Source organism: Chinchilla lanigera, unplaced genomic scaffold (genome assembly GCF_000276665.1).
Source record: "Chinchilla lanigera isolate Chin_1 unplaced genomic scaffold, ChiLan1.0 scaffold00035, whole genome shotgun sequence".
Lineage (NCBI taxonomy): Eukaryota > Metazoa > Chordata > Mammalia > Rodentia > Chinchillidae > Chinchilla > Chinchilla lanigera.
Genome location: NW_004955436.1, coordinates 21,303,761 through 21,329,099, shown reverse-complemented (window position 1 = coordinate 21,329,099; position 25,339 = coordinate 21,303,761). Strand labels below are relative to the sequence as shown.

Sequence of the window (25,339 nt, the reverse complement as noted above, 5' to 3'; positions counted from 1 at the left end):
TGAAAATATTTTGCTTTGTTTAGTACTCAGCTAGATTGGTAAGTGGCTTAATATAGTTTGTTTAGAGGAATCCTGAGAAGAAAGAAGAAATTTGCTTTAGTAAGAAGAGTCAGGTTGCATGAACGCATTTCTTTCTCCAAGCATTGGTGGCGGGTTTCTTTTTGTTTTCTAAGACAAGCTGTGTAGTTCATGCTGACCTTGAACTGACTTATGTAGCCCAAGCTGGCCTTGAACTCTTGGTCATCCTCCTGCCTCAGCTTCCCGAGTGTTGGGATTACAGGTGTGTGCTGTCACGCCTGGCTGAGCATTTGTGTTTTACTCCAAACATTATGGGTCCAATTCCAACAATGAAAAGGTGATGACTGTATAAATACATTGAGCTTTTAGAGCGATTTGGTTTCTAGAGATAAGTATGGTGAAGTGCAAGCCTGCAGGGTTCTGTGACTATGTATGGATGGCATTCATCAATGTCTCTTCTGTCAGTAAGGACAACTTTATAAATAGTTTTTTAAGTTCTATGAAGTCCCTAATGACTTTCAGAAGTTAGTATGTAGGAAAGAAAGAGGAAACAGCTTTTTTTACCCTCGGTGGATTTAATTATATAATGTATGTTAACATGCAATGACATTTGGCATTTTTAAACCTTGTTAATAATGGTATGAAAAAGCTTTTGCTTTCCTCTATGGTAGCTGGGCAACCCATTAGAATGAATCAGAGTTTGTTGTGTAGATTTCCCACTTTGTTTCCCGCCGCTTTTAAAATTCTGGAACATTTTGAGTTGCAGTACCATGTTTTAAAGGCCTATGTAAGTGTGTGAACTTCATTGACTTGGTGGGTTTTGAATCTTCCTGTACTATCTATCTTCTTCTAAGTACTGTCTAACTTTAGAACATTTTCAGGGCTTCCCATTCTTTATCATTTGAAGAAAAACAGCTTTGTGATTAAACTTTAACTCTGGGCTGTCTTGGGTATACTACTTGATTCTCAAAAACAAATCCCTTCTGAAAGAATTAGGCCATGTCACTGAGACATACTTATGAAGGTTAGATGCCAGCTCCACAGAGACATGAAAGTGAAAAGGTGCTTCATTGCGATGAATGAAACAATGCCAAAATTTCCTCCCAAGTTACAACTCTAAGCTATGCATTGAAAGAACAAATTAGACAGGGATAATATAAAGCCCTAAACTGAGGTCTCAAAAACACTACTGTGCCAGCTCAGAATGCGGGAGAACAGCTTAATTGCAACCTTGTGAGTGAGAATTAGGGATTCCAGGGTGAGAATAGAATGTGCAGTGACCTGGGATGGTGACTCAAGTTATGCATCACTTTTTAAAATCAGGCCACCCTGGAAATGCCTCATTCACTTGGTGGCCTCATTCTGAGTGGGAGGGCCCAGTGACAACCTTTGGGGAGGCTCAGCATGGGCAGAAAAGATTTGGGTGGACTGGATGGCTGGCATCACATCCCTGTGGCTCTAGAGAAAAATGAGGGAGTAGAGTTGTACAATAATGTTTTTGGTAGAACCTAGGGGAAAATTGTATGAAAAATAAAAGTTGCCCTGAAATAGTAGAGGGCTGTCCTGGAGGGGGATGTGTGGCAATCCTCAAATGCATGTAGATGATTACTATGTAGGGCTCTCGGTACATCCATAGTCTGTCTCCACCACTCGAGTCACCAAGGAGGCCTGCACATCAGAATTTCACTTGCTGGAATTCAGAATGAATTATCTAGTATCATAAAAAAAGTCTTTGCCAAAAACCATTTGTCTAAGGTTGGATGCATTTTTGTTTTTAATGGCATGTAGCAGGAGTTCTTTCCTAATAGCTTCCAGCCACGTGCATCCCAGGTGAGAAAAGGGATCATCAATACATAATAAGCTAGAACAGAGTGAGGCAGCAGGGGAGAGCCTATCTGTGATCACTGCCTTGTGCCTCTTTACAGAAGCTGCTCTCTGAAGAGAGGTTTGTATCCATGGAAACAGACTCTGATGAGAAGCAGCTGCTCAATCAGGTCCTGAATGCTGTGAAAGTGACGCCTTCGCTCAATGAAGACCTGCAGGTGGAAGTGATGAAGGTTGGTTTGACGTGGCCACCGGTGTGCGTCATTGGGACAGGAAAACAATTGGACCCCAGCGCTGGTTATCTTGAAACTACCTCTGCGTTGTGATCATCTGTTACTAGGAATAGATGGTTATTATGCTTGCTTAAGGTGCTCTAAAATTACCATGACAGTTTAGCAGCAGAATAGTTTCAATAAATCTATAATGGAGTTGGCCCTACCCTGTATATGAAATGTGATTAGGAAGCACACTTAGCACCTTTTAAGAGAATATATGGGATTAGTTCCAGCTCATAGTGAATCTGATCTTTCTGGGTGTTCTGCCTGCCTGTATAGGTAGCTATAAAGCAAAGAGCTAGTCATGTGTTGATACATACTGCAATTTTAGCATGGTCGGTTTAGGGGGAGAGATATCCTTCAAAGGGATATCAGAATCACATCTTCTTTCTCAAATGATAAGAACCTTATTTCCTTCATTCCAGTCACCACCTGTTTTTAGGGGTGGCATCTCTCCCTCCCATCTCCCCTTCTTTTCCTTGAAAATCACCATGACTGGGAATCCCTTCAGCTGCCTGGAGTGTGTCATATTCTGTGAGTGAGGGACGAGTGGGGAAGAGAAGGATGGAATCTCTGACTGAGAACAACACCTTGGTCCACAAAACAGCAGGAACCAAGGAGATGGCTTTTAATAGTGCAATTTGTCCTTTTCCTCCCTGGAGAAACATATAGAAGAATACTGGATATTTAAGGACAGTTGGTGCCATGTAATGGTTGATTTCTTTCTGGACATGTATCAAAGTGTTTTGTCTTGGATAAAAGACTGCATTTCTTTGGGTTGCAATTTTTTCATGCCCAAGAGAAAGGGTCTGCTTCAACCATGATATTTCCTTAACCCTAGTTTTATTGGGGGATGGTTTAGGGTAGTGATCTACAGCTCAGATTTTAAAGTCAACCTGCCTGGTTGAATCCTCCTTCCACTCTTAGCAGGACGTCCTTCAGCAGCTTCCTAAATCACCACTCTGTGTCTTGAGTTACTCATCTATAAAATGGGAGAAATAGTAGTACCTACTTAATAAGGTGGTTCTGAGGATGAAGGAAGCTGACATTTGTAAAGAACTTAGCATAGTACCGGGCACAAAGCAAGTGGGTTAGGAAGTGTTCTGTGTTCCTGTTGCCACCTCTGCTGCCTGCTGGTTCTGAATCAGCACCCCCATGGTGGGTCTAGGAATATACAGTCTTCTCTGGTGTCCTAAGTGAGTCTGAGACACACTAGGGAATGAGAACCCTGAGCTTGCTGGTTTCTGAGAGCTCATCTATCTCTTACCCTTCTGGATTCTAGATGTCCAGGTTTGCCTTACCTTTTGATTCCACACTTGGGAGCCATGGACAAACCCCCTCCAGATTTGTCTTCTCCTCTGCTGCATTTTTAGATCTCCACATACTGGAGGGTGAGCTTTGGTGTTATACTAAGAAGCACTCATCACAAGCTGCATAGTCTTCTAGAAATTTTCCTGGGAATAATTTTTTGTGGAACACAGGAGGTCTTATTAAAAATAAAAATGAGGAAGTGCAATTTCTCCTGGAAGCTGTGGAGAAGCAGGATGGCTAACGGTTCTGTCAACAGTAACACCTGTTTGAGGTCATGTGCTTGCTTCCTAGTGGCAGCCCAGAAGCGCTTTCCTGTTTGCCTTGCTGTGGAGGGGAGTAGACACCTGTCAACCCAGCCACGATTATAGAAAGCCTATCTTTATCGTCTTCCTAATGACTGGATAATAGACCATGGTACTCTTAGTTAATGTCTTGGAGGAAAATCAGAAACTGTCAGAAAAAAAAAGAAAAAGCAAAAGAATAATCTGAACGGTCATTCTTTGCAATTAGATTGGCCGTATCTAACTAAAAGGCCCTTAAGATAAGGATCTTTTCTACTTGCTAATTTTAACTGTTTAAATGTTGGAATTGGGAAAAATATTTCAGTTCACACCAAACCTAGCTTTAAGCTATTTTCTTTGTAATATCTTTTATTTTGAGCAAACATTTTTAGCCAAGTTGCTAGAAAATTAAAGATGAGACAACTGTTTTGGGGGTGATATCAGTATGAAATAAAACTTTGAAAAATCTAATTTGTCTGTGATGGGTTAGAGGTGAAGGATTCATTATCATTTCCTTTCCTGAGATTAAAATATGCATTGAGTATAAATATGGATCTAAATTACAGGCTTTCTGATTTAGAATAATATGTAAATTTTATCTCCTTGCACTATACATAAAGAATTTCCATACTAACATTATAGTACAGAAATCTCTAGAATCTGAGTCCTGTTTATCTTACAATTGTGTAATACTGGTTATGACCTAAGGAACAGCTCAGAAGTCCCTGTTTTGCCAATATCACTACTATATTAAAATACTTTTACCACCTGTTCTCCCACAAATTGTATTTGAGAGAAAAATTATATTTAAAAGAGAATTGGATGAGTCCTTAGAAGAAAAGAATGCATTCCCATCTACATAGGAAAATTGTGCTAAGTTAGTCTTGGTTTTCCTATATAACTCATTCTGGCAATAAATTATTAAAACCAGATGCTTCCTATAAAAATCCTCTAGTCATTTTATAGAAATATTTTGTAGTTACAGAAAATCTTTTAAAATGAGGCATGGTAGGCTCTTCAAATGTTGATCTGGGCATAGTATTCAGAAGGGATGAAGCCATATTATGCAGTTTTCATTTATGTGTGCAGCCACTGCAAAATAACAAATCCTAGATATTATCTTTTAAAAATTTGTATCATGCATTTATTTACATGTTACTATCTGCTAGTGTTCATAAAGATGCGGAGTTGAACCAGGTCATACTCAAGAGTGCGTAAAAGTTGTATTCAATTCCTGCAAAGGAAATCATATGCTTAGAGGTTTCCCCAAGATTAAACAAACCCTAGATAATAATGAAGTTGAAGATTCCAACAATAATATTCTTACTTAGAGAGAAGATCCTAGACTTTCAATCAAAGGGTTGAAAAAATGATATTTGCTTCTGACAAGTTAAATAAGAATGAGGTTAAATCCCCTAGTCAAGGAACTATTCTACCTGGTCTTTCTCTTTAACAGGAAGGGGAGGTAAAAGCAACTTTGATTTATTGAAATGTTTGTGGAATCCAAATAAAAATTTTATAGCTTGAGCAAATAAAGTGTCAGGACTGAACAGAATCAGGAATAAAAGGTTTCTGTAAAGATAGATTACCTGTGAAATGCATTCATCAGTGGTTGGAAGCTATTTAATACTTAGGTTAAGTTCTCGTCTGGCTTGGTAACATTTTCCCCTGGTGTGTGCCATTTCCATAAATGCCAGGTAGCCTTTATAGGAGCCATGGACATAACTAATGACATCTCACTGCAGTAATTAGGAGGTCCTTTCCTTCCTGCTAATGGATAACCTTTAGTGAGGTTATTAACTGATGCAGCTGGCTGAGGCTTCAAAGATGGAAAAGAGTTATGGCAAGCCTTCTGCCTCTGTAGGCGTATGAGAGTTGTGAGTATTCTATCTGGGGAGAGCTGGCTGGCTTTGGTGATAAGGGAGGATGTGATACAGGGGCTCTGAGACTGTATTTGATGAATGTTCTATTATTGGATGTCTCATTTTATATATATCTTTGGATAATAGAAGTGAATATTGGTGGAGTGCTTTGCAGTTTTCAAAAGAGAAATGACAGAAGCTGGTCACTTAACATTTATTATGCACCAGGCAATCTGGCAAGTACTTTACCCTCCTATGAAGGTCACATAGCTAGTGAAATGACAGGGGCCACTATTAAAACTGTAATTCCACCTACATAGTACGGTTGTTGGCTGCAAACTCTACTTGGAAAGACTTGAAGGTGGGGAGTGATTACCATTTCCACTGTACAGATGTTCAAACAGCAAATTTAAATCACAGGCTAATGGAGGGGGATGCAAAACTAGGAGCAGCTCAGTCCTATGTATTTTCTGTGTCCTCCCATGATACTGATAGTCTCTTGCTAATTCTATGAGTAGATTCCAATGTGGAGAAAGAATCAAATAGTTCCTTTCCAACATTAGCTGATGGCTCTGAGTATATGTAGTGGTAGAGTTGGGAATAGAATGTCACCTATTTAGATATTCATATATGCAAAAGCCTAGCAAACATCTGCACAAAGTACAAAGGTGACAGCATCGTGGACAGGCATTGACCATCTACAAGGCTGGTAATTCTGAGCCTCATGGTATCCTCTTGGGATTTTGCTGTGCAGGGCAATGTACTTCTAAGTTATACACCAGCACTACAGTCGATCCTTGACCTGGGAGTAAGTAATAGGACATGGAAGGACCATTTTTAAAAGAAATTTTTCAAAAATTTTTGCAGTGCTAGGGATCCAATCCAGTGCACTGGGCAAGTGCTCTACCCTTGAGGCAGATGCTTCTGGCTGGAAGGACCAATATTAAGTACCTTCTCAGTAATGTCTGAATGGCAGACCCTACATTGGGAAATTTATCCAAATGGTTAGTTTTGATGTTCTTTTAACTCTGGGCATTTGGTCTTCCAGAGTGCCTTATGGCAAGAATAATCATTACTGCAATTTGAGCGTGAATGGCTAATTTGTCTCGCCTCCTCATGTCAGGGAGAAAAGAAATTTCTTCTTAGCCTAAAGCCATCAAATCACTTTAAAGGATCTGCAGCAATCTCTTCTATTAAAGGAAAATCCAATGTTTAATGAAAAATGCATAACTCCTTAATGTACCCTTGTTGGAGGTCGGTCAAACAAGCTCACAAACATTGTTTGTTAGTAAATATAGAGACATGTCTAAAATACTGCTCCTGCTGAGTAATTTATTTTTTGCACACTCCTCCCTCTTTCTGCTGCTAAGGTTAAGTGAGATGATCTTTTACTACTTTGCACACACATAGATAGAATTCTTACTAAGTGTTTCTCCCTTGCTCCTGTACTTTTTGGGATGACTGCCTTAGGCCGATGATAAAAATATGTGAAAAAGCAAAGAAAAAAAAATTGAAAATGCAGAAATGCAATTTTCCCTTCAATAGCTTATGCATTATTTTTGAGATGAGATTTTCATATTATTTTTCTTTTCTAAAAATCACCACCATTTCCAAGTGCTGTGCCATTTGAACATAGTTGGAGACCATTCCACCAAGTGTTCCCCATCATGATCTTAAATTAATCAAGTATAAGTGAAAGACCCAGTACATATTTGTCGTCGATGATCTAGAATTCTTAGTACAGAGAAAGGACCATTCAACTCTTTCCAATCATGTACTCAGCAAATATTTGTTTCTTAGTCCCAGGCATTGTGCTAGGCACAGATGATCCTGTGATAGAAAAATGAAACCAATGCCGAACAAAAACTCAATCTTTGTTTGGAGACTAGTGATAGACAGAAATTAGTTAAACATATAAATACACCAAAACTGTGATAAATGCAGTGACAAAATAATCTAGGGACTGGAAGAGTATACAGAGCAAAACCTGATTGGCAGATGGAAAGGAAAACAGAGAAGGCTCAAGAAGTAACTGATAAAGTGGAAAAAGATCTAAGATAGAAGTCAGAAAAAGAGAGAGGCCACAGGATTCATTTTAGCTATAACAATGCAGAGTTTTATTTTTCCTTCATATAAATGTGTATCAGGGCTTGCTGAGCCACATTATTAGAGCCTCTTGTTCCTTGCACATTATTTCTCCACTGTATAGTCCACAGTGGGTCCCTAACCCCAGCCAACACATCTGCATTGCAGCCCACCAGTAGGAGGAGGGAAGGAAGGCTGCACTTCAGCTCGCATCTGATTGGCCATATGGCACCACTCAGTTGTAGGGAAGGTGGGAAATGTAGTCCTTATCCTGAACAGCCATGTCCCCAGAGTTCTGTTCTTGAAGAAGGAGGCCATAGTGTTGAGAGAGAACTGGCAGTCTTCCAGGGCATTTATCACATGAAAATCCTAGTCGGGCTCATTTTCCCCAGCCAGTGGCAGCTGGCACGTTATCTCCTCTGCTGCCTTCTGCTCTTTTTTTCATTATACTGTACTTTTCTCAGGAGGAAGAGCAGACAGTGCACTCAGCTGTATGTAAAGTTAGCTAAGGACCAGTGGAGAGCCTGCAGTGGACCACCTGGGGAAAGTACACATTTTAATCTCTCCAACTAGTAATTCCTAAACTCTTGACACAGACATGTAGGGAAAATTTCACTAGTTAGTAAGTAAAAGCTAATGATACATTATTAGTGTTGGTTCTCTCCCTTTGGTGTCTAGCAAAGCAGCTGGCGTGGGGCTTACTAATTGCGTGTTAATTTATTTATTGCGTAATGAAGAGATGGAAATACAGGGTAGTTTTGCAGCGATTCGCTAGGAAAAACAACGAATAACTAAAGTGTGATTGCAGATAATTTGTGTGAGTTCAGGGATGAAAAAGATCGGTACAGATTTGTATTTTAGAATTAAAGTAACCTCCTATACCATCAAATCCTTTCTGTAAGTGTTTTGAAGCTGAATTGAATGGTTTGGACTGGACCTAAATAATCATGGAAGTTGAGCTGCTGTCTCAGCAACTTGGATTTTTCTGGAAAGGTTTTCAGGAAGGCTAGGGCTGATCTCTTGCTGTGTAGTTTGGGAGAAGTGGAGAGATGACTTTCAGATGTAGGGGCTTGAATTGACTGTGAGGCCAAGGTGAATAGTGCAGCTTCTGGAAAATAATGAAATCTGAGAAAATCTCTTCCAGCAGATCAGTATTCACTGCAGAACTTTAGGTGACCACAGTGTAACTGTGCTATGAAATTAGCACCAGACACTGTTGTCTTTTAAACTTCTTCTTTTTCTGCTTTTCAAAATATTTGGTAGTAGAGTGGTAAGAGCACAGTTTCTAGGGCTAGAATACCTGGGGACCTTGGGAACTCTTTTTATCTGTAGCCTAGTGTTGTGATGGGCAAAATGTGAATAATATTGATACATGAGTCTTATATGAGCTAAAAATAAAAGAAGTGCTTGGAACAGGGCATAGCACAGGGTTATTGCTAGCTTTTGTTCTGCTCGTTATTAGAAAAGAATATGAGTAGTATAATGAGAAAATGAACATTTCTGAACTCACTCAAATTATGAATCAGGTATTACAACTATCATGGTTTCATGAGTTTCTCCCAAATCTTTGATTTCTAGCTCCCCAGTCAACACCTTTATTTTCTTCTGTAGTAATAGAACAGAAAAGTGTACATATCCTCAGAGATATTTGATTCCCAAAATAGGACATCATATTTACTGTTGGTTTACAGCTCTCTCACTTAAAAGAATAATTTTATAAATTATTGCATATTGGCTATTCATCTAGATTATATTTAAAGTCATCACCATTAGCTCTGATTCTATTCCCTATAGAAAATACCCCACAATTAAACTAGGCCAGTAAATGTTTCATCTGTCATTCTAGATGGAGTTTATGTGGTTTGGATTATTTTACAGTTATTACATGTTTCATCTATAGAGAATCCAGTTGGCTCTAACCCTTTAAAACTGCTTTATCGCAAGGGCTTCATTAGTCATGTCTATAAGCATCAACTCTAAAATTACTGAAAACTCCATGCTTGTATTGGCAGTTGCTATCTGAGATGATGCTCCCATTCACGGGGCAGGGACTTGAGAAGAGCAGAGAGAAGAGGGGAGTGAGTATATCAATACAGTCCAGCTGAGAAGCTGGGAACATGGCAGATGTCTGTAGCAGGAGAATCACAAGTTTGAGGCCAGCCCGGGCAGCATAGCCAGCCTCATCTGAAAATAAAAATTCAAAAGGGCTGAGGATGTAGCTTGATGCTAGAGCATTTGCCAAGCATGCACAAGCCTCTGGGTTTTGATCCCCAGTCCTGAAAAAAAAATTCAGCTGAGAGATTAAGTCAAAATAAACTGTTACAAATTAAAGTAGAAAAAAATAATTCACTGAACTTTTTAATAGATTTTAGAGTTTATTTCCAGTGGTTTGTTCAGTGGTGCAGTCAGCTTCCCATTGCTGTGAGACAGTACCTAAGAAAATCAGTGTAGAAGCGGGAGAGGTTTGTTTTGACTCTTGGTTTCAGTGCATGGTCTGCTGGTTCTCTTGCTTTTGGGCCTTTGGTGAGGCACAGCATCATGGTGGGGAGCCCATTAGAAACAAAACCACTCACCTCGTGGCAGCCAGAAAGCAAAGAGGGAGAGGAAGGGGCCCTGGTCCCAGTATCCCTCTGAGGCCAAGCCCCCACAACTCAACTTCCTCCCATTAGGCTCCGCCTCCTGAAAGTTTCTCCACCTCCCAGTAGTATCACAGCCTGCATGGGACGTTTAAGATCGAACCCATAAGCAGTCAAAGACAAGGGCTTAAAACCTAGTAGGAAAGAGGTAAGTATAGAATTACCTTAATTCAGCCAAAAATACATCAAAAATATTCAGAAAAACAGTGCTTCTATCCTGGATGTAACAGACCTTTTTCTTGTCATTATTCCTTAAACAAAACAACATTTTCAGAGCATTTATACTGCATTATGTATTATAAATAATTTAAAGATGATCTAAAGCGTATGAGAAGATGTGAGTAGGTGATATGGAACTACTATATCATTTTATAAAAAGAATATGACCTCAGTAGCTATGTGAGGTCCTAGAACTAATCTCCCTTGGACCCTGTAACTCATTTGAGATGAGAGACAACTATTTTCATTTGAGGTATTTAGAAGCTGAAATTGAGTTTCCCCAAGGAAATTTGGGGAAAATGTTGACCCTAAAAAGTAGACTGGCAAGGGCTCTAGTTAGAGGTAGTAATTATGCAAATTTGTCAAGGGAAAATTTTGGAAGGGAGAAGAAAATAGAAATAGGAAAAATTTGCTATTTGCTTAATCAAGTGAATTAAGTTCATCACAGTTAATACTGACGTTTTTTCATGAATAACATCAGCATAGTATTTCCTAAAATTAGGTGACACTGGCTCATGTGATGACTGTCAGTAACTTATCACTAGTGCCAACAAGTACAGCCTGAAATGAACCTCAGAAATGATGATCAACCAAAGGATAACTTGAAATGTTTTCCAAATTGAACATTCCAGATCTCTAGCAAAATCTTCCATTGACTAGAAAAAATCTCACAGAATAGCCATTTGCAAGTCAGTATAAGTCATGAGTGCTAGAAGTTTCATGAAATAAAATAATTCAAAGCATTGTCAAAATGAAGATTGAGTTTAGCTCAACTGCTCATTACCACCTACCACATCAGATCTGAAGAGAGTAGGGTCAGGGGCTGCCCCAGGTCTCTGGAAGTCTCAAATTCTGGCTCTGGGGCACCTGCGGCCAAGGTTCTTGACTCTGTCCCCCAGGCATGGGGATGAATGATCTCAAGCAGAGTTCTTGGCTGGGGACATTTTTGATCATCACAGATGGTGGAGGGAGGGGCACCACTATCACCTGTTGCACAGAAGTCAGAGGTGCTGCTAAGTACCCCACAGTGCAATTCTACCCATGCCACAAAGAAATCACTCTGCCCAAAATGTCCGTAGTGCTGAGGTTGAGAAACTTTGATAGAAAATAAGAAAAAAAAAAATGCTTATCATTGTCACCTATGTTTTAAATGTAAATAAGGAAATGTCCTCTCAAATTCTATAAGTTTACTTTGTGAGTCTTTCCCTCCTTCATGCTAAAGATAGACATCCTGTCATTTTCCCATCCTCAGAAAGTTGAGCCGTTTTAGTATTGATGCACAGATCAGGAGGGATGGAACCTCTTCACAACTGAGGGTTACTTTTAGTAACCCAGACTCCAGAGAGCGGGAGTGCCCCGTGTCCAGTACAAAGGCTTTATGTGCCTAAATGTTCCTGTGCTTGCTGCTGTCCTTATTGTTGCCAACTTGGAGTACAAAATGAACAGGAGTGTTTCTGAAGAGAAGGACATATGCAATGATTTTTTAATTTTCTGCAGTCCCAAGCCAATGTACACGGGAGGCCAGAAGGCAAAATGTGTTAAGTGTCAAAGCTAACTTTGTGTTCAGGGCCAGAGCTGGGTTTGGAACAGGCCTGGCCCACAGGCTGTTCTCCACACACAAGGAAAGGCAAGGCCAAGGCCTGCTGTGGCACCAGTCACAAGTTTAGTTTCTTTCTTGAGCCCTAATAGTTTGTTTGGTTTGGTTTGATTTATAAGTAACATCTGATATTTTTGAAAAATGAAATCGCAGTCACTCCAAGGAGCGCATGTGCATAAATTAAGATAATTTTAAAAGTTTGAGGAAAAGGCAAAGAATTCCTTACTAATTTGATATGACCCCAAATCCTCCATGTGCCTTATTTTTGGTAGATGACTTCCCCGAATCAGCCACTTTTGGATAGTACCCTTGCCTGTTTTCCTGAGTTTATTAATTATATGAATTACAACATGTTAAATTTAGAGTCCTGTGAAAGGATAAATACAGCACAACAAGGCATGTCTTCTAATACACCGTTCTGGTGACAGTACATTCCCTAGGCAGAACGTTCATCACTTGTAATCACTTATTTTAGGACCATCGTTATCCAAGATGTTAACTCTGCAAGATCTTTTTTCTTTTTTTCACTGCTGTATGCCCAGAACCTAGTACTACATCTGACTCTGGTCACATCTCAGTAAATATGTACTGAAGGAAGGAAGGAAGGAAGGAAGGAAGGAAGGAAGGAAGGAAGGAAGGAAGGAAGGAAGGAAAGAAGGAAGGAAGATAGGGAGGGAGGGAGTGGCACACAGGTGGATTTCATGTGGACATGCAGTTGCTACCCAGTAAAGTCAGAAATCACTTCTTCACTCCTAACTCCCCTGGAAATGGTCGTGCAGATGATTCAGAAATCTTATAATACAAATTGTGCATATGGCGAGTGTAAAATAGGTATTGGCAGAACCTACCAGGAAAATTAGGTGGCAGGTTGGGTTGCATGTCTCATGAGAGATGCTCTCTGATTAACAGAAAGGATTTTCTCCCTGTGACAGTGAGGACCTTCCACTTGGCTGGGTGTCTTGAATGGGAGCTTACAAAATTCAGATTGCCCCAACCCGGTCACTTCAAACTAGTGGGATAGATTGAGCATCCCGTGTCCAAAGTGCTTGGGGTCAGAACGATTTCAGATTTCTAAGTGTTTCAGATTTGGGGATATTTGTATAGATTTTACTCATTAAGAATCCCTAATCTGAAAATCCAAGATCTGGAATGCTCCAAAATCCAAAACTTTTTGAGAACGGCACTGAGAACTTCAGATTTTGAGCATTTCAGATTATAGATGCTCAGCATATTACTTTGTATGGCTGCAGAGTCAGTATTATCCAGTCATCCCACTGGGGGGTAGCACTCAGATTTCCAGAACGTTGAGACCTGAGGGCAGTGAAAAATAGTGGTCTGCAGACTCCAAAAGATCTGTGCTTTTCGGTGTGGATTCCCTGAGTTTTCTAATTCACTTTTTACTTAAAGTGAGCCTAATCGTATATATTGAAATAGCCTCTCCAAGTTAGAACAAATGAAATTTGTCTCCCTTTCACAAGAAGACAGCCTAGAGATGCACCCTGTATGTGCTTCTCCTTTTTGGTGCTGGGAGGGGATCAAACTCCAGGCCTTACCCAAGCTGAGTACCACTGAGTTACATCCCCAGCCCTCACAGTATTTTTTTTTAACGTGTAACTTATTCATTCCTCTAAATAACCTTCTAGGTGGGATGGAAAATGTAAAGATAAGGGAATGAACAGAAAACAGAGGCAAAGTCACACAATTTAATACCAAATTGCAGGCCATCATCACGTCAGTAGGAGACTTGTGGCCCTGATGTCATGGGCCCTGCTCTGTCACCAGCGTCACAAGGCAGGGCCTGCCGAAACCCTGGTCATGACCGGGAAGTGTGTTTAGGACAGGATTGATGTGAGCTGTTCCCCAGAAGCACACGTCTGTGATCTTTGTCTCGTCGGTATCTATCCGCATCTGACACTCTCTATGCCTCATGTGACCACATTTTCTAGAATCTCATAACGTGTGCCCAGACCTTGCAATAAATCAGCTTCACTTTCTCCTTTCGAGTCCCATTCTGTCGTGTGTGTTTATTTATTACTTATGTGTTTCTTTGGTTTTACTTGGGTTTTTAGACATTTTCAGTTGAGGGATTGCTTCTTGTACCCAATATTCAGTTATTAGGGTTTTAAAAAGATGATTTGAGACTTTTAGTAACCATTGTAATGCTTTTCTCTTTCCATGGGAGGGTTTGCATGTTTTCTCTATTTCCTTCCTAGCCTCCTCCTGCAAGCAGTGCCAGCCAGCTAGGTTGCATGATGCTGCCTTTCACTCAAGTTCCTGCTGGTTGGTAGTAATTTAGTCCATATGCTTTAATGACCCTAGGAAGGATGTATTTCTAGTGGAGTTACCCCCAGCATTTAGGTGCTCCAGTTTTCCTTGGCACCAAGGAAAATGGTGTGCTCAGAATGTTAATCTCTGCTTTCTGCTGGCTTGTGATACATTGAAGTCAGACACTTTAAATTAATTTACTGTTGTCGTCTGTGTTTTAATCCAGTGAATTAATGCCGGGCAGGCCCTGGGAGCATTAACAGTTTGTCCACTTATCGTTTTTGATAAGTCACTGTTACCTGCTGCATCATCCTAGCTGCACACTGCCCCTGTCTGTATCTTGTGAGTCACAGGGGGCCCTGGATACCATCAGCCTCATAATTAAAAACTGCCAAATGTTCTGAACGGCAAACTGCACAGGCTGTAGGTAGGAGTCAGCTTCATTAATGTGCTCCACTTCCTTTCATTGTTGTCTGTTTTTAGTTTTTTTTCACATAACTCAGTGGGACTTTGAGGGTTGGGAGCCAGCAGTAGGTGTGGGCGGCCTCTCTCCACAGCCCTCTGGACCTCGGTCAGCATTGGCTGGGGTCTGGGCGAGGGATGCTCAGCTTCCGGGCGCTGCGGAGGAGGCCTTTCCCTGCTTCCAACACTTCCTCGCAGCAGGGGTGGTCTGCTTCCTTTGCTTCCCAGGCTCTTGATCACGGGACACTGCAACTCATCACACTCTTGAGGGCTTCCCCAAAGTACCGCACCTGCCCCCGCAGCCCCTGCTGCAGAAACACAGCTCTAGCTCAGGGTTCACTTTTGAAAACTTCTTTTGCAGCCTCATTTTGTGCATCTTCTATAACTATACAGGGAGATCCAGGCAGAAAGCTGAAGGCAGTCCTGTAAATTATGTTAATAATTAGCCCGTGCAGACAAATATTGGCCACCGTTATTTTCTTGTTGTAAAGCGTTGCCAGTTGCTAGTCTTTCTTGCCAGTATTTTAAAAACTAAGAATCCAGATGGATGAAGTGATGTCCAGAGCCCACTGCCACCACCTCTGCCAGCTGTCTCTCAGGCCCTCCCACCCCTGCCAGGAAGCATGGCATACAAAAGAAGAAGGGGAAGGTATGCAATGTGGCAAAAAGTCAAAGCAAGAAAGTGTCTGATGAGAGGCCCCACGGGATTTCCAGAGGCCCAGCGAGCTCGCGTATCTAAGGGATGATCGTAGAGAAGTAAAAGTAGTGGGCGATCACTGTGTGCTCCTAAGTACAGGCAGCAGTCTAGGGCCACACCACCCTGAATGTGCCTGATCTCATCTAAGTACTTCTGACAAGGAGATGTGACAAAGGCCGCTCGGGGTGGTGGGTAGGCCGGCTGGGGAAGGCCTCTCTAAGGGTGATTTGATTGAAGCCTGAAGCACCAGACCTGGGAGAAACCCAGCAAATGGGCCACAGAGGAGCAAGCACGGGAGGAGCCAAGGATGGAGGTTCAGGCAAAGACACCCCAAGCACCGCATCCCGTAGAGCCTTCCTCCAAGACCAGATTAGATCTTGGTGACTTCACTGCCCTCCGCTTTCATAGGACCTTTGCTTCCCAAAGAAATTCATTTTACACAAGGCCAAAGGGCAATAAGCCCCATAATTCCTTTCTCTTAACCACCTTTGCACTGAGCCGGTTTCCAGTGGTGGTCGACTCTTGGATAGAAGGTATGAATTTACTTAATCCTGGGCCCAAATCTCTTTCTTCTTTCCTTTAGTTACGTACATTCTTTCTTCAAAGTGGAGACTGTTCCTAGGCCTGGCCTAGCACCCAGCTAAGACTGAGAGACCGGGAGAGATATCTTTCTACATCAGACGGTTGGATCTGTTGCCAGACTGACTAAGCCTGTGTCCTGTGTTCCATAGATTTGCTAGGCTCCAGTGTTCTTTGGAGAATTGAACCAGAAGAGAAGGATCCTCAGAAGGCTGCCACTGTTGGCCAAGCCACAAGCAGGGCATGGCTGTTGGGTTTGGAAAGAAGGAGCAGGTACTAGCCTTAGCAAGTCTGTCTCCCAGCAAGGAAGTTAGAAGCCAAACAGAAAAGGGAGAAGCTGGTCTTCTACCTACAAATCTAGGACAGTCCTTACATGCCAGGAGCTTTTACTGATCTGTTCCCTGATGGCTTTGTGAGGAGAAAGTGAAATTTTTAATGGTCTTTCAAGATCTTGTGAATGTCATCAACCCGTTGTCTATATATCTTGGAGACCAAGGAGAACCTAGAACTAGAAAATAAGGAAATCTCAGGCAGCATTCTGGGAGAAATTATAGGAGGGAAAAGTGGCATAAAAGAACTTCTGACTCCCTGTGGATTTGGGAAGGGAATAGGAATAGAAAGTTACATGACATGTGAGTCCGGGCAAAGGTGGAGACAGAATTGCGAGTGGAGCAGCGCATGGAGCCAGATCCCTCGAGCTCAAATCTCAGCCCTGACTTGTGTGACTGTGCTTGAGCTACCTAATTGTTGAGCTTCAGTTTCCTTCCAGTAAAACAGGGACCATTATAATGACACCAATTTAAAATATCAATCTAGACTATTGGTATGACACACCTAGCACTTTCATTGTTACTGAAGAGGCCTCCAGAGTCGCTCAGGAATGCTGTTCTGGCCAGCCTTGCTTCCGTGGGACAGCTTTGCAGCCTTTACATTTCAAATCTAATCTCTCCTTTACTAGCAATATGTGGCCACTCATTAGGGAGCAATGGGTGGGTGGAAAGGAACATTAGATACAGTAAAAGAATCATCAGGCTTGGGTGGCATAAAAGACCTGTGAAGCAAACACTCGCTTCTGTGTGTTTAACCCTTCTCCTCCCGCCGGCTACAGGTTCTGCTGTGCATCACCTACACCCCAGCATTCGACCTGAACGGGAGTGCTGTGCTGAAGATCGCCGAGGTGAGTGTCCCTTGTCCTTGTGCTGCCTGCTCACAGCTGCTTTCTCTTGCACTGGGATAAATAGCAAAGTGGCACTGAGCCCTAGCAATGGGGTGAGCTCTTCTGTGGTTACGGTTGGGAATTTCTGCTAGCGAGTTGCCGTGACAGGCGTGCTGTGTGGCCCAGCATCCTCCCTCCCTCCCAGTGCTGTGCCTTAGCGCTTTTCTTTTGAGGCTTGAACCATGGAAATAACAGTACCAGCTCCCCCTACACTACTCCCGATATATTGCTTGCTCAGTGTATTTTTTCCTATGATTAATTGCAAAACACTTGATTTTTTTAAAAAACATCTTTTAAGAAACTAAGTTAGAGATTTACAGAGACATTTATTGATTCAATTCCATCACTGTCTCCAAGCTCTGATGACACATTCTGCAGCCTCTCTGTTCAGTCTGTGCTGTGGTCTACAGTAACACAGGTCTTCCAGCACCCCCAAGAACACATCCAGCTGAAATCTTGGCTTCTCCGGGGTCTGATGTATGCCTTTGGCTTTTGGAGATATCATCATGGCAAAGGATAATTTTCCTTCCATTTCTTAAATAGAGAATCTTCAGGATTTGTTGATTCTGGCAAGAATATACATGCAGATCACAAAGAGGCAATGATTTTCTGAATTCTGAAATGATGGAGAAAAAGGAAACCTAATTATCAGCATTCATGGGTATCTGCATTAGCAGATGCATATACTTTTTGTGGTAATGTCCATCCCAAGAGAAGAGCAACCATCAGCTGACCCCTCACTACACTGCAGATCAGTATATCACTGTTGAACACCAGTATCTTTCACTCTGTATAATAGAATGGTTATCAGCAATTGTTTCTAATTGAAGAGATATCGGGAGTGCGCTTGGCATTTGTAGGTTCACTTGAGTCAAGACTGTGTAGTTTCCACAAACAGCGAGAAGCGGGATCAGCACCTGAGGGTTATTGGCACTTTACCACCCGAAGGGAGATGGGAAGTGTCATGTGTCACAGTCCTGTGCTGCCCTGCAGAGGCCGTCCAGGCTAGGGGACAACAAGGAGCCCCCAGGCTTTCTGGAAGGGAGCACTAGCAGATCCCCATGCCACCTGTGAAAGGGAGGAGGAAGAGGCTGTCCCTGCTGTCCTCATAGAAAGCACTTTCTGATGAGATCGGGCGTGTTCAGGATGGTATGGCTGTAGACGAGAAAGCACTTTCTGAATGAGAGCCTGAGGGACACAGTGTGCCTCTGGGCAGGGACACGCACTTGCACGGGCCACACAAGTGCAAGGAGGATCACTCAGGTGCCTGGAAGCTAGAGTAATTGTCCACAGGCCTGTCCAGATGGGATGAATCAGCAAAGCACGCTGGCCTCTACCATAACCAGCAAAGGGAAAACACAGCCAAAAAGAGAACATCTCAGCCTCATGTGGATGTGAAGGTAAAGACGCTTGAGCCTCGTGCTAAGCAGGATGGACCCAGAGTCCCACTGTGTGATGGAAATCCCGGCTCTCCTGCATTCCAGCTGTTGGCTTGGCCGCCCATCGGGGGCTCACGTTTGCTGTCTGCAAAAGCCACGAGAAGTACACCTGTCTCACGGTGTGGATGTACCCATTAGACATGAAAGCTACAGCCCATGTGAAAAGCTACCATGTGACTGTAGGTCCACCCACATCATGAAAAATCTTTTCCCTTGTCCACCTTGAAATAGGGAAATGATTTTAAATAGTCCCTCAACATAAGGCATTGACAGCTCTTCTGAGAGGTGGAAAGGAACCCAGCTATTCTCTTCTTCCTTGCTCTCCGATAGACGCAAAAACACGAAGATAGTGTTTACCCTGAAACCTGTTGATCAGGAAATGGGATATGTACTTAAGAATGAAAGATGAGGCTGTTTCCCTACTGTACTGCTGAAGCTATAAAAAGACCATTAAGCTCTCAAAATGTAACTGAGAAGGCAACCTTCCTTGGCGTGGCTAACTTCAGTCTGCTTAATTAAACTGCAGTTAGGGAAGTTCTTCAGGAAAGCACTTTCCATGTTACAGGAAGAAAAAGAAATGTCACCAAATTTTAAAATGGACATTGATGAATTATCCATCAAGTGTTGTCTGTTCAACTCCATGAATAACCATCACCAAAACTCCACAGGGGTGTATAATCCTCCTCTGCATTGAAAACGGACAAAGATTTCTCCTAGCAGTAGGCCTGGATTAAAAACCAGATGTTTTTAAGGACAGTTATCTCAATATAGGAAAAAGCTGTAGAAGTAGACATTGCCAAGACCTTGGGCTAAAACAAAAGGCCAAATTGTAGCCAAAAAAGTCTGTTAAGCTATTTGGGGGGATGGTTAATGCCACTGGTCCATGGGAAAGATTTGGGACATGACTTCTTGTCTACCGGAGATTCCTCTGTGGGATTTCTCAAAAGCAAAAAGCCCTGTAAATGCACATTTGCCGCTTTGATCTCACTGGTTCCGGGAAACTTCCAGTCTATGATACTGTAGTACACTATCAAGTTCAGGCAAAATCTGTTTCAAAAACTATTTTTTTCTCTAGGATTTTTATTCCCAGGCACCTCCCTTCTTCTCTCCTTGTATCTACTTATCTCTCCATTCCAAATCACTGACTAATAATTATAGCTACTATCATTGAATATTTTTGAGACAGAGTCTTACTAATTTGCCCAGGCTAGCCTCAACCTTAAAATCCTTCTGCCTCAGCCTCCCAAGTAACTGAGAATACAGCTATATATTCTCCTTTAATCTCCACCACAACCTTGCTAAATAGAGCCCCAAGCAAACTGAGGTTAACTTGCCCGCCCAGATTTCTATAGGTAGCTATTCAAATCCATAACTTGTATTTTGTAATCACATGTTGTTAATCACTATTCTATGTTGCTTCTGCCTAGCCTCAGTCTTAGAAAATATAAGTAGAATTTTGCTATAATCATATTGGCAACTGACTGAAATTCTCTCTCTTTTTTTTGAGACAGGGTTTCACTCCACAGTTCAGTTCAGGCTGGTCTTAAACTCGCTTTGTAGGCCCGGCTGGCCTTGAACTTGCAGCGACCCTCCTGCCTCAGCCTCCCGAGTGCTGGGATTGCAAGCATGTGCCACCACACCTGGCTACTGACTAAAATTCTCAGGAGTCATTTCCCCCTTAGACCTTTCCAGCAACATTTAATTAGATAATTGCCATGTAGTATTTTTACATATGAAACTGAAGTATGTATGTTTTTCACTTTTATGTGACCACAGATTTGAGCAGTCTTTAAGAACATGCCACTTTCTTGATTATCTGTACATATCAAAGGTTTATCTTTGTCTGAGCATTATATTTCCATCAAAGTATCTGGAGATTTATAATAGTTTTTGTTACCCTAAGGAGCTCAAAAATGTTGAGGTTCAAGACTTACCTCCATAGATTCTTCCTTAATTCTTATTTAACACTCCTAGTTGTCACTAAAGTATTTTTTAATTGAGCTTATTTATAACTCTTGAAATATTCAGAGATACTTTTCTTTTTTTACCCTGTGTGACAGCATTATTCTTAGACATCAAGTACAGATAACCTGGCCCATGTATTGTAGATGCATTTTCATGTTATGCTCTCTGTGAAGAAGTAACCCCCTCTCCTGTGAAGAAAAGTAACCAAGGGGCAGGTCCACCACCCTAAACCAGCTGAGACCACTAGAGTGAGACACTCCCGTTGTAGGAGCTGTTCATGAAGCCCTCTGCTCTTCTCTGTACACCTGTCTCTGTCAATTCTGCTTTGACTCCTTCCTATCTATTCTTTGGCTTCCTGGGAGATCGTCACCAGAAAGCTCGCCCTTTGCTGCAGAGACTTTCCGTATCTCTCTTTAACTTTGACTTGCATGACTCTTGAAGGTGTAATTCAAGTTAAAGAACAAAGAACACTGGGAAGCCTCTCACTTTTATTTTGGGTTTGTTCATAAGGCAGAGACTGGGTCTCAGTAGACCTATAGGCCAGGCAGAAGGATCTGCCTGAAAGGTGTAGGAATCGATGGTGTGAAGTGTCTCGAGCCACACTGATACGTCAGCTTACACCAAGGAGAACGTGGAGGAAGAAGCGGATCATCTCAGTTAGAGTTTCCCACATATGCCCAGCACTTTGGAATTTCCTTTTAATTTGAGATCCAAAAGCAAAACTAGTGAACTTTGCTGCCCAGCATGGTGATCAGGCTTCCACATATACTGTATTTCCTAGGAATGACGTAACAACTTCATTCCCTCTACATGTATGAGTGTGTGTTCACGCTGACTTGACAAAGCACCTCTTGCCACGTACACACCTGTTACATCTGTTCACATGTTAGGAAAGAGGCCTTTTTCAGAGAGAAAAAGAAAATGGCCTGGCAACCGAGCTGGCACTATGATTCATCAGAGTCCAGACTTAGAGCAATAATTAGAATTCTTCCTGGTTCCCATGTGATGAACAAGCATTTATAGGCTTCACTATAGAGAAGACATGTATTTTGCCTTCTTTTTTAAATTCAAAGAAAAAAAATTTTTTTTTTCACTTTTCGAGGCAGGGTCTTGCTGTGCAGTTCAGGCTGGCCTTGAGCTCACTTTGTAGCTCAGGCTGGTCTCGAACTCGCAATGATCCTCCTGCCTCAGCCTCCCGAGTGCTGGGGTTACAGGTGTGTACCACCATGCCTGGCATTAATTTCAAAAATTTTTATTAGTACATGTTTGCAATCCATAATGATTGTATTCATCATGGGGAATTGATACATGTACTAAACACACCTTAATTCTTTTGCTTTCTTATAGCTTAGTGTTTGATCCTTTCCACTTTATAATCATAAATTATTTTTCATTTTTATAATTTTTTCCCAGTTGAATATATATTAGCTCTTCTCTTTATGGAATCTATACCTTGGTGTTATGCACTGTTTTAACACAGCAATGCCACTAACCCCATCGGATAGAAAAGAGAAGGTGCATGTGTAATTCAGAAAGTGAAGTTCACATATATTTTGTAAAACTAAGCACATTTCTCAAGAAATCTTCAAAACTTGTGTGCACTTAAGCAATATATAGAATATCAACTAATCAACCATATTCTGCTATTTTACTTTATATTTAATAATGTAACAATTCCAGCCTTGGCTTAACCTAGAACTGCTGTTTTTCAGTCCACTTGCCTAATGATACAAAACCTTTCTTGCTTACGTGTGCCTGCAGATTTGCGTTTTCTTATTCTGTTTTTCCTTCTGTTTTTGTGGTTTGTTTTGCTTCATTAACCATTTGTGTTTTTGCTCTCAGTTGTGTTTAGCATGTCATAAAAATGGATGTCCACAAGTGCATGAAATGATCAGAGTGTCCCTTCTGACCCTTCTCACTGCCCTGTGTCTGCGTGCATTCCCTGGCCACCAGGGGCCTGTGGCTTTTCACAAGGTATTTCATGGGGCCTTTGTGCCTCTGGCAGGTGCAGGTCTGAGCCTTTTCAAGTGTTTATTCTGCAATTCAAAAGCAAAGGGCATGGGGAGGTAGAATGGTGTTCAGGTAACTAGGAGAAGATGCTGATGAGCCCTTTTCTTAGAAAGCCATTCTGCCTTGGACTTGACATTCTTTCTCGCAGCTTCTCCTATCCAGAGTGATCATCTTACTACCTCCCTGAGGTAGAGGAAGAAAGACAGTCATGTAGTAAAAATTTTTTGGTTTTGGTTACAGTGTTAAGGTTTAAAATGGAAACCCTGAATCTATGAACCTTAGTGTTAAGGTTTAAAATGGAAACTATTATGATTGATCCTTTCCACTTTATAATCATAAATTATTTTTCATTTTTATAATTTTTTCCCAGTTGAATATATATTAGCTCTTCTCTTTATGGAATCTATACCTATTACTACAGCCAGTATTAGAAACTCTTAGGACATCAGGACAGATGATAAAACATTTTTTCCAGTACATAAAGATAGCAGTATTATTAAATACATGGTCATCTCTATGTTTAGCAAGCCATCGTGTTGTCAGATGCAGTATATATCTCCAATTTTGGCAGAATGAGCAGCTTAGAGAATGCCTTTTTTCTTAGTAATTTTCTTTTAATCCGATGCCTACTGCAGTAAGTCATGTCCGATGTTATCCCTGTAGTATTAATAACTTACAGTAGTGGTGACATTCAGACTAAAATGAAAAATGCATTTGGTATTTATAAGTCCTTATCTATTTGTAGCACTGTGTGATATACAATTGGACTCCTGGTGTGTGCTTTCTTTCATGGATCTAAAGTGACTAATGTCATTCTGAGTGTGTATGGCTTGGAATTCAAGAAAATTTCTATCGTGTGGAATTGAGCTCTCAGAATAGCTGCTCTTTCATCTTCAGTGCTTTGAAGGCTTAAAATTCCCCTTTAAATTAATGTCAAAGCTTAGAAATCTTAAAGATCAGTGGTCACAAAGATTTCTGGGAAAAACATAAGATATAAGGAAAACTGCTAAATTATGAGGTACAGATCATACTAGTCTGCCTAATCAGACCATGGAGAACTTAGTTTCATTAGAATGAAATGCTGTACTCATTTAGAAGTATTTTTAAATCATTTTATCACATTCCTAAGCAGAAACCTTTTGGGATTTAAAGACCTTTTACCTAAGTATCCATAGAGTATTGTACATTCAAATCCATTATAATCCATAATCATTTGAGAAGGTGAATTTAAAATTCACATGTTCTATGAAGCTATTTGAAAAAAAATACTTTGTAACTTCTATTTTCTTTTGAAATGAATTAATCTAGGCTAAATTCCAAATACAGTATTAAGTTCCAAATGCTCCCGTAGTAGATAAGTTAAACTTTAAAAGAAATATTTACTTTGGGGGGCTGGGAGTGCAGCTTAGTGATAGGGCACTTGCCTAGCATCCTCAAGGCTTGGGTTCAATCCCCAGCACTACAAAGAAGACGGAAAAGGAAAAAAAGAAATAAACTGTTTTTACTTAATTTTGCAAAAAGATGATTATAGCGAGGTTTTCCAGAAAACTCTCATAACCTGAGTAATACAAGCAACAAAGATTGGTGTTTAGTCTCCTTCTCCCACCTGAGTTATTGGTCATCAAATTAAATTTTCCATTGAGGTGTGAACCTCTGTTTCCATGGTCGAGAACCATGGAGCTATTCCTAGAAAAATAAATTAGGCACTTTAAACCCCTTCCAGTTCTTGTGTGTAGCCCTGCTTTGTGACACTGGAAGGCTCGAAGCCATTATGGAGAGAAAAAAGTGAGCAGATCTGAAGCATGCAATAAGTGTCATGCCCACCCCTGTAACTTCAAAAAGAATTATAAGCAGCAAAACTTGGAAAGTCATGACACCTCGCATCATTAATCAATAAGCGAGTTTTTGAACATTGAGGTTTCTCCATCAGTAGCCATGAGGGAGTGTCTTGTGTTCAGCTAGAGACTCGGAACACACAAGAGCCAAAGGGCTCCGACTGACCTTATCTCTCAGCAGGCTGTGGGACAGGAGACAGAAGGAGGGCATTGTTAGGCGTTTGCCTTCCCTGGGGGTCCTCATAGCAGGCCAGAGGCTGCTCTCTGGCTCTCAAATGACAGCAAAGGTACAAAAGAATGACAGCCACCTCAGTGAGTACAGACTTACCTTGGCTTTGGAGCCCTGTGTCCCAAATAAGACCCAATATTTCTGAAATGAGCGGAGTTTGCAGAGTTCCCGTGGAGAATGTGATCAATTACAAGTCACCGCACCCAGGGAAACTCACACTGGTGGCTTCCAACCAGGTACTCATGTTGTTGATTCACAGCTATCTCTATCCAGATGCAGCTTAGTAACCAGGGAACATGTACTGTAAACCATTCTGCCTTTGTCAGCCATCCAGAAGAGCCCAGCTAGAGTGAGTCCAAGGTCAGGCTCATTTATGGTGCAGGAGAGAGGGTTACCCAGACTATAACCCATGAGCTAATAAATTCATCCTACTTAAATAGTGCATGGTTTCTTTTATATGAGAAACTCAAAGTATCAATAATTTAAAGAGAAAAATAAAAGAAGATAGGATACAAGATATTTTGTAAATGGGTA

At 41.3% G+C, this 25,339-nt stretch overlaps 1 protein-coding gene and 1 long non-coding RNA gene across 2 annotated transcripts in view; one reads left to right on the top strand and one right to left on the bottom strand.

The window, feature by feature from the left end:
- The window catches only part of Arfgef3 (ARFGEF family member 3), a gene marked incomplete at its 5' end in the record, with an annotated part of 145,735 nt that overhangs the window by 37,378 nt on the left and 83,018 nt on the right, over positions 1-25,339 (top strand). Inside the window, 2 exon segments of the mRNA XM_013516654.1 lie at positions 1,944-2,075; positions 17,220-17,288. Coding sequence (XP_013372108.1) covers positions 1,944-2,075; positions 17,220-17,288 — 201 coding nt within the window.
- LOC102017810 lies at positions 17,634-25,079 on the bottom strand. The gene is made up of 2 exons (XR_261805.2): positions 24,905-25,079; positions 17,634-17,943 (listed from the first exon to the last, which is right to left on the bottom strand). It is a non-coding gene; the product is annotated as an uncharacterized LOC102017810 (long non-coding RNA).